The sequence below is a fragment of the Lampris incognitus genome, chromosome 14 (assembly GCF_029633865.1).
Source record: "Lampris incognitus isolate fLamInc1 chromosome 14, fLamInc1.hap2, whole genome shotgun sequence".
Lineage (NCBI taxonomy): Eukaryota > Metazoa > Chordata > Actinopteri > Lampriformes > Lampridae > Lampris > Lampris incognitus.
In genome coordinates, this window is record NC_079224.1 from 33,288,246 (window position 1) to 33,300,959 (window position 12,714).

The following is a 12,714-nucleotide window of genomic DNA, read 5'->3' on the forward strand; positions in this document are numbered from 1 at the left end:
TGGAGTGGGGGCGCTGGCTACGGGGTTTTTTGTTGTTTTGGTTTTTCAATTACCCTGCCCTTTTTGAGCCATCCCGACCAGAGGAGGCGCTAGTGCAGCGACCAGGATACTTACCCACATCCGACTTCCCACCCGCAGAGGGACGCCCGACCAAGCCGGAGGTAACACCGGGATTCGAACCGGCGATCCCGTGGCTGGCTACGGTTTGGTTTTCGTTTGGGGAGAGTGACGACCTGTGAGTTGTGGAGATTATGGCGGTCAGTACGGTGTAGCTGGGGCCGACAAACAGCCGAGGATAAAGACGCCGTTCGGTCATAAATGCTGTGTGATCTTTATAGCGGGGAACGCTACAGTACGATGATCCCATAGGGGTCAAGTGGAAACTTTTGACCGGTGGTGAGTTTACATGTGCCAGTGCATTTGTGCTCGTTTGAGCCTATTCCCCTCTTCAGAACCGAACGCTAACCCTGGATTCTTTCTTTCCTCCTTTCTGAACTATTCCCCAACCCGTTGGTTGTATGTCACTGGATGTATTTATGCAGCTCATGATAGTGTATGCGTTTCAGAGATCCCAGATTGTCAGCACATGGGAGAAATTGCGGCTATTCTACAGGGGGATTCTGGAGAATGGAGGTAGGGAGGAATTTTGGATGGCGTTATATTCAATTTACCAAACCGGTAGTTTGGTAATCAAAACAAGTTTAATTTTTCTTTCTAATTTTTGCCTGCGTCTCTGTCGTTTGCCAGACAAGAGGACGGATGATTGGCTGCTCGTCTACTCTCCCGTGCCAATCAGCGGCATCTTCTCGTGCTACTTGTTCATTGTATGGGTGGGACCAAAGCTGATGAAACACAGACAGCCAATCAACCTCAAGCCTGTCCTGATAGTTTACAACTTTGCAATGGTCTGCCTGTCTGCCTACATGTTCTATGAGGTACTGTTTAAATAATATCCATGTAGAAAAAGGAAATTGGATAAAAGGGATATTAACGAATCAATGAGCAACCGTCTGTGGTGTTCATTGCAATATTGCCTCCATCCGTCGGCGGTGTTTGGCAAATGGGCTTTAATCAATCAGCATAAGACGGTGGGGTGTTACAGACTAATGTATGATCAAGAATATATTGTTGGTCATAGCTGTTGGCACAACTGTCAATCTTAAGTGCCTAAAAGTGTTGTGCATTTGCAATGGTCTTCAGCGAAGATGTGGTTTGTGCACCTATGAATATGTGTGTGTATGTATGTATATAAGCACAAAAAGTAAGGAAATTTGTGTTTGGTAGATTATTTCTTTGTTGTAACAATGCTTCTTGGCAATACATCTTATACCGTTGGAAAGCCTGTTTAGTTCCCTTTTAAATGGTGCCACATTTGTAAGGAACATGCATTTGTGGGATGAGCAGCAGAGCTGAGTATGTGGATTGCGCCCATGAAAAATTTGCCAAATCTTCTCTGCTAATGCCAAACAGCTTATTTTGCTGTTGCTATTAACTCTTGTTTTGAGCTTCTGGTACCCCAGGTGCTGACAATCAGGTGCCTGATGTGAGATTTATTGCCAAGAAGCATTGTTACAACAAAGAAATAATCTACCAAACACAAATTTCCTTACTTTTTGTGCTAAGTTTATATATATATATATATATGTATGTGTGTGTGTGTATACTATACATATATATATATATGAAGATGGCAAACTCATCATCTAGTGTAATTACTCATCCGGTGATGCAGAAATCTCAAATGTCTAAATACCGCTTATTAGGACAAAAATATTTGTAAGTGTGCAGTGCAGTATCACGTGAAGCTGTTGTGACACAACGAAATAAATCCAAGAGACGTCCGCCATCACGTGTCTGTTTAGGAGTGATGTCAGTGGGTTCAAATGTAAGGTGGAGAAGTGTGGGGAACTGAGATCAAAGGCCAAGTGACAATTGAAAACTCAACCCTTATTGTTCCCAGTTTACAGCAGCTTCCTGGTTGGCCAACTACAGTCTGCTCTGCCAGCCTGTTGACTACAGCAACAGACCGCTGGCTATGAGGGTAAACGATGAATCCTTGAATATGCTTGTTAGATTTTTTTTTATTTAAAGTTTTCTTTCATGCAACAAATGTTAAGCAATTTCTTTGTACTTTATATGTTTAATGAAAACCAAACTGGATTTTGTAGCCAATGACTGTTACAAGAACATGTGCACAAAACATTTTGGAAATGTGACAAAATGTTCTTTTCAAACTTCAGATGTCACAACTAAAAAAAATAAACCTCCAATTAAATACAGAGCTAACACATGGAAGCAAACCCTGAATGTCCTCAAATTACATCTGCAGCATTATTGCTAAATTTGTGATTAGATATGTTTATTATGAGTTCCGTGCTCTATAATAAAAAAAGACATCTTCAGGTCCAATCACACCATTACAGTCTGTGGTTGGCAGACAGTTTCTTGATGATTAACTATATAAAAGAAAAATACGTTTTTAACTGTAACTTTGTGGACAGTGGAGTGATGACAGGTTTGGTCTCCGTTCAACAGATGGCCCGGGTTTGCTGGTGGTTTTACATTTCCAAGGTCATCGAGCTCAGTGACTCAGTGAGTTATGATGACGAGACTGTCGTGATTGAATTCTGTTTCATCCCCTCAGTGTAAACCAGACATATTTAAAAGCCACCACAAGCCTTTGTCTCTCACGTCCCCTTGTCTTTCCACTGACACTTGATACTTAACAATCCACCCTCTGTCATATGTCATAATCGCTGCTCATGTAGTACATAGGTAGGTTTCATTTTCACAGTCATCCATAATGTCTTCATGCTGGACATGAAGCACCATCTTGTTATCTACAGTTCAATTCAGTCATTAATTAATGCACTAATTCATTATCCAGGCCGCTTATCCTGCTCTCAGGGTCACGGGGATGCTGGAGCCTATCCCAGCAGTCATTGGGCGGCAGGCGGGGAGACACCCTGGACAGGCTGCCAGTCCATCACAGGGTCCACACACACACACACACACACACACACACACACACACACACACACACACACATTCACACCTACAGACAATTTAGTGTGGCCGATTCACCTGACCTACATGTCTTTGGACTGTGGGAGGAAACCGGAGCACCCAGAGGAAACCCACACAGACATGGGGAGAACATGCAAACTCCATACAGGACAACCTGGGATGACCCCCAAGGTTGGACTACCCCAGGGTTGGAATCCAGGACCTTCTTGCTGTGAGACGACCGTGCTAACCACTGCGCCAGCGTGCCGCCCACAATTCAGTCAATGGGGGCAAATCCACAATCCTAGATCAGTGCAAAAATAAAACAATCCACAGTTCATGCAAAGCTGACATGATACTACAGTAGTCAATCATAGTGAATTCAAGTGGTCATTTTTGAAAATGTGCATTTGTTTTTATTGCTGAATTCCCTCTTGGTGTTTGCTTTGCTGTTTTGTGGTGGAGCGACTCCTGCTGGTTATCGCTTGCAAGCTGTGTTGCAGGAAGTAACGATCATCAACTGTAAAAAAGGACTAAATTTAAAAATGTTGTTTGCTGTGGTCAAATTGTGGAGTGTTTTTTGGGACTTAGTGAGGATTGTGGATTCATCCCCCATTATTGCATTGAACTGTACATTGCAAGCTGGAGCTGCATGCCCAGTATGAAGAAAAGGATGGATGACTGCGAAAAAGAAACCTGCCTATGTAATACATGAGCAGTGAATATAGAATAGGGAAAGACCTTAAAAACTTCCAATGCTATTTTCAAGATTCAAAATTCTTTATTTATAATGTCTCATTATACAAGTAAAAGAGAGTAAAATTCTTGTGTTTAGGGTGACACTTTCGTGTGTATGTTCAGATAAAAGTATGCGTAGGTGTGACCTCTCGCCCCAATGTAAACGTGTGTACATTTTGTTCAGATATTCTTCATCCTGAGGAAGAAGAACAGCCAGCTGACCTTCCTCCATGTCTACCATCATGCAACCATGATCTTCAACTGGTGGGCAGGGGTTAAGTATGTAGCCGGTGGCCAGTGTGAGTACACACACACACACACACACACATCAAAACTATAGTAAACTAGGCAAAAACTATGGTAAACTATTAAAAAAAACTACGATTAAATGACTTTGTGTGCATATGTTTGCGCGTGAAGGTCCTTAACTGTCTATTTAATTGTCTTTCAGTCTTGGTATGTTTCTGCATTTAATTATATTCATCTGTATGTATCTATTTATCCTTCTGTATCTTTCTGCACATCTATTTCAGCCTGCCTCTCAGTCTGACTGTCTGATCAATTTTGTTTGTCTATCTGATTAACTTCAGCCCTCCGGGTGGCTTTAATAATTTATCTGCTTATTGTAGTGACTCTCGTTCTCGCTCTCTCTCACACACACACACACACACACACACAGTCCACCGGCAGACAGGCAGTTATCAATATTCTGTCTCAACCGTCCTCAGCTTTCCTGATTGGATTGATCAACTCTTTGGTTCATGTGTTGATGTACCTGTACTACGGCCTGGCTGCCCTGGGACCACACATGGCCAAGTACCTCTGGTGGAAACGCTACCTCACCTCCCTGCAGCTGGTCTGTAACACTGAATGTGTGTGTGTGTGTGTGTGTGTGTGTGTGTGTGTGTGTGTGTGTGTGTGTGTGTGTGTGTGTGTGTGTGTGTGTGTGTGTGTGCGCGCGCGCGTGCGTGATAAATAAATAAATAAATAAATAGATAAATAAAAGCTTCACCAAACATTGTGCGCTTAATTGGCTTTTATGTCCATCTCATTGGACAAAACACAGCTTCAGCCTTGGAGCCTTTTATATTTCTACATCAGGGGAAATGTGTCTGTGTTCATTCATAATGGATATGCTCCAGAATCAATGAACATAAGATTGATGGAAACTAAGGGATGGGAACACCGCTCAGTGCCCGTATGTATATATATACATATATGTGTGTGTGTGGGGGGGGGGGGATTCGTGGAAGGGGTGTAGACAGAAAGGCAGACAAATCGACTGATTGATAGATAGAAATCGATCAATCGATCGATTAATAGATAAGTCACAATTACAGACAAAGACAATGTGCATAAGCTAATAACACAATTATAATCTTTCATGTCTTTATCGAACACACCCATTTAACATTCACAGTGCTGGTGGGAAAAGGATTCCATAACTTGTCAAACCTCCTTTGGCAGCAATAACCTCAGACAAGCGCTTCTGGTAGCTGCGCATCAATCAATCAATCAATCAATCAATCAATCAGATTTTATTTGTACAGCATTTTTCACACAAACAAATGTAACACAAAGTGCTCCCCACAATAAAACAATAACCCCCCCCAAATGATGATAGTAATAACAGTAATAATAATAATAAAATAATAATAATAAATACATCACTCAATAAAAACAGAAACTGAGGAGACACTATCATAAATCTCATCATTTTACAACAAGGAAACACCAACCAGATGTATGATTTAAGACCGATTAGAAAAAGATCAAAACTCAACATAGCAAGAAGATAAACAGTAAATGAGCAGTTAAGAGCACAAGATAAAATGATAAAATACTAAGAGAGGAGAGGAGTAAAACCAGAAATAAAAGGTAGGGTATTAAAATGAAAACAATCTAGAACTTAACCAAGAGGTAGAATCAGTCTAAAACAAATAAATACAATTTAATTAAAATCCAAACTAAAAAGGTGGGTGTTGAGGTCCTCAGGAAGGTTCCAGAGACTTGGACCACCGTAATAACAGGAGGCCTCACCGTGGGCTTCTGGTCTGACTTTAGGAATCATCAAAAGGCCACTACCAGAAGACCTGAAGGTTCATACGCTAAAAGAAAATCTGATAGATAGGTTGGACCAAGACCATTAAGAGCTTAATAAACCAATAAAAGGATCTTAAAATCAATTCTGAAGCAAACAGGCAGCTAATGCAGAGACTTTAAAACATGTGTGAAGTCCGCGGTGGTGTAGCGGTCTAAGCATCGGCTCTGTGTCGATGCAGTTGCCCACTGGGGACTGGGGTTCGCGCCCCGGTCTTGTCAGATCCGACTATGGCCGGACTCGACGAAGCAGCGATCATTGGCAACGCTGTCTTCGGGAGGGGGGCGGAGTCGGCTTGTGTTCGTCACGTGAATGCGTCTCTGTGTGTGTCGGAAAAACAGTGGTTCGGCTTGGAGTCGCCTTGTCACGAAAGTGGCGAGGCGGTCTCCTTCGAGACTGCCGGCCGGAGAGATGCAGTTGGCGAACGCATACAGTGCGAGGGTGGGTGTTGGAATTAAAATAGGGATCGATTGGCCACTAAATTGGGAGAAAAAGGGAAAAATCAAAAATAAATTTATAAAAAAAAAAAATGTGTGATGTGTAATGTGTGCTCTTTTTGTGGTCTTGTTCAACACACGAGCAGCTGAGTTTTGCAGGAACTGTAACTGAGCTCTATTCTTTTTAGGGAGACCAGCAAGGAGAGCATTGCAATAGTCCATAGGCCGCGGAACGCATTTCGAATGGGTAGGGCCACGTGACGTCACCCCCCCAAGCCACACTCGTAACGCATAACTTTATTTATTATTATTTATTATTGCCGTTTTTATTTGTCCTGATTATAGCCTACACTTGAGTCACAATCAAATAGTATAATCAGTATGATTAGAAAGCATAAATCATTTGACACATCAAATCCAGTTGCATAGGATTAAAAAATGTCAACGCTCACCACCCCGTCTTAAACATTCCCGGAGAAGTTCCTCCGTCTCTCGTTGTGCTGGATGACGTCACTGGCAATGGCGAGACCATCCACATTAGCCAAAGCATCCCTGTGTGTGTGGCTGCACATCAAGTCATTGAGTCTCCTTTGAGTCATTGTTGACCTTAGATTAAGTCTTCATACGACGAAGGGTTGAGAAAGACCTCTCGGCGCTGGCAGTTGACACGGGAATTGTATAAAACAATTTCAGCAGCCTGTGTACGTCTGGCAGTAGGCTCATAACGTTGAGGGTAGCGGCGGCAGAGGGGCCAGTTGGAGCAGCGACAGTTAGACATTCTACTTCTGGTTCCTCACAGGGCTCATTGTGGGCTGGAGTGACGGTGGTTGTCTCAGCTACCTTGGTTAACTTTGACCCGAAGAAATCAGTTATTTTTCGACATTTCATCTTTCATTTTAACGTTACTATTGCTTAAAGTTTAGCGAACACACTAGCAGTTAGTCTACTTACATAGAGCGCTGCTATTTTGTTCTGTGAAATTCACGTCCGTGTGAGGCTAAGCTCACGTGACACAAAATAACCAATCAATCATTAGGAAACAGAGTTTGTTGCTTGTGATAGGCTACGTACTGTACGTAGGCTTACAGCTAGTGGAAATTAGCCCGGGAAGCGCGCAAAACTGCAATACATTAAGAATGTAACGTATTTGCGATTTGAATTTTTACACATGTTTATGTTTGATGCATGCCAAAGTAGGTATGGCCATGGCTCTACTGGCCATACCGGTTCCGCGGCCTATGCAATAGTCCATCCTGTGGGTCATAAACGCGTGCGTTGGTGTCTCTATTGGTTTGAGAGAGAAATGGGAAACGGACAACTTGACAATCGACAAGTAATTTATACTTTCTCCATCTTGTTTCTGCTGTTCGCCAGTTTATCTTTGTTTGATTTTCTCATTTCTTCATGGATGTGTCGGATTAGAAATGGTCTTTTTTAGTTTAAGTGGGGCCCCTGTGTCAAGGGTAGATAGACCTAGGTTTACTGTTAAAACTATTAACAATAAAATCACCAGAGGAGGGTAAAACTTTTGCAGGAGAATCACATAAATGATCAATAGAATTTGCAGCCACTTCAATAGTAGGTTAGCATTTTCTGACACGTCATTCTGGAATATCCTGCTGTAAAAAAGACACAAAAATCAGAGATGCCTACATCCACAACTGAAGAGAAACTGGCAGGCAGGTCACAAGTTATTACAAGGTCTAAAGTGTGGCCTCTGTTATGAGGAGGCTGATTAACATGCTGGATAACGTCATACAGTTAAGTTTAAAAATTCCAAAGCAAAAGAGTCTGACTGATTTTCCATCATTTGTGAGGCCTGTAACTATCATACACAGTATAGGAGGACTGCTAGAAATAATGGCGTGATAGTCAAAAGATGTGTATTCATCAAGTGTAATATTTTACCAAGGGACGCGGAAAGGGTGGCTGCCATACGTCTGCCTCATTTACCTTTCCTTGGAGGAGTATGAAGGAGGTGGAGGTGACCGAGGGCTCGAGTCGGACTGAGAGTCTCTGATGGTGGTTGTTGCGGGGTCTGACCAGGGAGATGGCCTCTTGGATGGAGGAGACACCCAAGGGCTGGAAACTGGCTGAGTAGATGTACCAGCTGTTGGAGTATTTGACCGTGGACTACGAGTGAATGAAGGGGCCGTGGCCCTAAGGAGGGCAGGGGGTTGAACCACCAGTACAGGGCTTGTCACATTGGTGCGAATGGTGGAGAAAGCAGACCGTTTGTGTCCCGAGCTATGCTGAGCCTGTGATGGTGTGGGGCCAGACAGAAAATGAGACTGTGAGGATCCAGTAAGTGGAGGAAATTCCTGTTCATTCAGCACAACAAACTTGTTGGATAGGCGTAGGTCCTGCACTAGGAGAGGGCAAGGGGGCATCTATCATCATGTTTTCCTGATAAACAACCATCCAGGGGGCCACCTGTCCCAGGTAGGAACATAAAAATGTCTTAGGTCTGGCTGCCGCCTGAGCTTTCTGGTCTTCAGTCAGGGAATGAGCCATCTTGGTCCATGGCACCGTGGAATCCAGGTCTCTGCCAGCAGTCTTGCCTGCAACCACTTAGGTGGTGGTGCACTGGGTATAGAAGGAGTCAAAGAGCTGTTCATCCTCCCCGATCTGGTGAAGGAGAAAACTTTTCCCTTCAGCTCAGCGACCCTCTTGTTCAGCTGAAGGCAGCCCTCGCAGGCAGAAGATGGAGAGATAAGTAGTGGCATGATGCACAGTGATGATCAGGCTTGATAGACCAGTTCTTGGTAGGTCTGTGTAGTGTGCAGAGCTCCTAGAAGCTGGCAGGCTAAAAGTTTAGGCTAGAAGAGCTAGGCTAAAAACAAGTGTACCAGGGTCCTGGTAGTGGGTTTCCGATGGCTGATTGCTAAAATTGTAATATCAGTTGTTGAAATGTATCTTAAAGACAAGTGGAAGCAGTGGGCTAAGATCTGAGCATAACATCGAATAAAATGTTTAAAAACTTAGCAGCGTTTAAAGCAAACACGAGAGCAGCCATATTGATTCGGTCATGTTGATTCAGCCAGATGTGCACAACGTTCACAATGAATTTTGGACCATTCTTCGTTACAGAACTGCTTCAGCTCAGCCATATTCTTTGGATTTCTGGTGTGAATTACTCTCTTGAGGTCAGTCCACAGTATCTGTATTGGGTTACAGTCTGGGCTCTGACTGGGCCGCTCCAAAAGGTGGATTTTCTCTTCCAACCATTCTGTAATAGATTTACTTTGATGTTTAGGGTCATTGTCCTGCTGCATCACCAAACTTCTACTGAGTTTCAGCTGGTGGACAGCCACTCTGACATTGTCCTGTAGGATATCGTAATAATCTAGGGAATTCATGTTCTCCTCAAGGATGGTTAGATGTCCTGGCCCCAAGGCAGCAAAGCAGCCCCAAATCATGATTCTCCCTCCGTCGTACATCACTGTTTGGATGATGTTTTCATGTGCCCTTTTTACGCTATATGTAGCACTGCGTGTTCTTCCTGAACAATTCAACCTTAATTTCACCAGTCCACAAAACGTTTTCCCAGTAGCGTTGCAGAGTGTCAATGTGGTCTTTGGCAAACTTCAGGCACACGGTGATGTTTTTTTTGTTTTTTTTGGGGGGGGGGGGGGTTTGGAGAGCAGCGGCTTCCTCTGTGGTGCCCTGCCATGACATCATGCCTGTTCAATGTTTTGTGTATGGTAGACTCATAAACAGAGGTGTTAACCAGTTCCAATGATTCCTTCAAGCCTTTAGCTGTTACTCTAGGGTTCTTTTTTTACATCACTGAACATTCTGTGTTGTACCTTTGGAGTCATCTTGGCTCCTACCCACTTCTAGGGAGAGTAGCCACAGTACTAAATTGTGCATACATTTTACAGACAGTTTGTCTAACTGTGGACTGATGAGAATCTAAACTCTTTATTACATTGTAACCCTTTCCAGCTTTATTCAAATCAATAATTCTTGATCATAGGTTTTCTGAGATCTGTTTTTACGAGGCATGGTTTACATCAGCAGATGCTTCTTGTAAATAGCAAACTCAAAATGTTTTGAGTGTTTTTTATAAGTTAAAGTAGCTCCAACCCAACACCTCCAATTTCTGTTCATTGATTGGACTCCAGGTTTTAAAACTCCTGACTCCAATTAGCTTTTGGTGAAGTCATCAGGGGTTCACATACTTTTTCCAACCTATACTGTGACTATTTGAATGGTGTATTTAGTATGGTCAAGAACAATACACTTTTTGTGTTATTAGTTAAAACATATTGTGTTTGTTCATTATTGTAACTTAGATGAAGATCAGACCATAGCTATTTTAAGATAAATTTATACATAAATGCAGGTAATTCTAAAGGCCTCACTTACTTTTTTCTTGCCACTGTAGATAGATAGATGCTCTATGAGGTAGCTCGTATAACACAGCTTATTGAATGCATCCCATAGCACGAGTTGGCAGATAAGCAGCAGTTAGGCTTCTTAACTACTGGACCATCTGCTTTCTGCTACAGGCCTCTTTGACAAAATGCCCTGTGGCATTTTTTCCCTACATTGTTTCAGCTTGCCATAGCATATATAGGTCAACGTTGTGTCTAGCCGTCCTACTGTAGGTCGTGATCCTTGAGACCTGTGTCCTGACCTTAAAGCTTTGTTAACAGTCTGCTTCACAACTGGTTAACTGAAGCAAAGAGTTTGCTTGTACAAAACTGAGGTGGGGGGTGGGGGTGGGGACACACACACACACACACACACACACACACACACACACACTGCAGTGTCTGCCTAGGATCTATATGGCTCAAGCTGTGACCCGCACATGGATATGGATTAGTGTTTATCTTAAGACAATAGACCCATATGCACTGACGGCTAGGGGCCACAGAGACTCATTAAGCTGCCTCTTTCCAGAACTAAATTAGATTAAAATATAGTTCCTCAAACTATAGGTTACAACACCAAATTGGGTCATAGGACCGGTGCAGCTGAACATAAATGACAAGAGTGCTATTAAGCTTTAATGAGCCTGTATCCCAAGGTGGGAGGCTGAATTTCCCTTTATGTGTTTTACACCGAATCGTCTCATTTTTTTTACTTCATGAATTAGAGTTACATTTACATTTTTGTACCCAGATCAAATAAGATTGATTGTTGTATGGATGCTTATACACACACACACACACACACACACACATATATATATACACATACACACACATACACACACATACACACACACACACATATATATACGTATAACTATATATATGGGTTTTTTTGCATGTTTTTCAATCATTTATAATTTCATTTCTTGATAGCGGTGTCACTGAATACAAACTGGCCCCTCAGACTTATTATATGAGTTATAATTCACAAGGCAAGGTGATGGATATATTCTAAAAAAAATGTAAAAAAAAAAAACGTAATTTTTTTTAGTTTTAACATTTGAATCTTGCTGTATCCCTCTCTGTGTCTCTCTCTCTCTGTATCCCTTCTCCCTATGTATCTCTCTCTTTCTGTATCTCTCTCTGTATCTGTCTGTATCTCTCTCTGTATCCCTCTATGTATCTCTCTCTGTATTCCTCTATCTGTCTGTATCTCTCTCTCTGTATCTGTCTGTATCTCTCTCTCTCTAACCCCCTCTCTCTCTACGTATCTCTGTATCTCTCTCTATGCAGCTGTCTGTATCTCTCTCTGTATCCCCCTCTCTATGTATCTCTGTCCCACTCTCTCTATGCATCTGTCTGTATCTCTCTCTGTATCCCCCTCTATGTATCTCTGTCCCTCTCTCTCTATGCATGTCTGTATCTCTCTCTGTATCCCCCTCTATGTATCTCTGTCCCTCTCTCTCTACGCATCTGTCTGTATCTCTATCTCTGTACCCCGCTTCTCTCTGTATCTCTCTTTCGCTATGCCAAACACCAGCTCCAGTTCTTCATAGTGACAATCCACACCACCTACAACCTGTATGCTGACTGTGATTTTCCAGACTCCATGAACGCCGTGGTCTTTGCCTACGCGCTCAGCCTCATCGCACTCTTCAGCAACTTCTATTACCACAGCTACCTCACCAAGAACAAAGACGCCTAGGCAAGACAGGAAGACAGAAAGAAAGAGGGAGAACAGATTTTTTTGTGGCTTGCCTCTCTTTTGTCTTTCACCTCCAGTTCATTACACATATTAGAAGTACATTACACTACATCATCATATGAAACAACACATCTGTGAAATATGTCAGGAGTAATTAGCTCCTGATACAAGCATCTCTCAGTTGAACCGAGAGGATGGAAAAGGAGATACCATACACATATGCAGCACCATATGTGTCATATTTGTTGTAAACTAATAAACATTTTTGTATCTAAAACAAAAAAAATGTCTGATATATTTGTTTCTGATATATGGAAAAAAAACTTCAAAATTATTTCATGA

The 12,714-nt window shown here is 42.4% G+C and overlaps 1 protein-coding gene across 1 annotated transcript; it reads left to right on the forward strand.

Moving 5' to 3' along the window:
* The first annotated feature begins 545 nt into the window (after positions 1–545).
* On the forward strand, positions 546–12,372 carry elovl8a (ELOVL fatty acid elongase 8a). Its single transcript, XM_056293865.1, has 7 exons — positions 546–633; positions 748–935; positions 1,961–2,041; positions 2,536–2,592; positions 3,929–4,043; positions 4,473–4,600; positions 12,208–12,372. Exons 1-7 carry the CDS (start codon positions 546–548, stop codon positions 12,370–12,372), a joined length of 822 nt encoding a protein of 273 aa, XP_056149840.1.
* Positions 12,373–12,714: the final 342 nt, after the last annotated feature.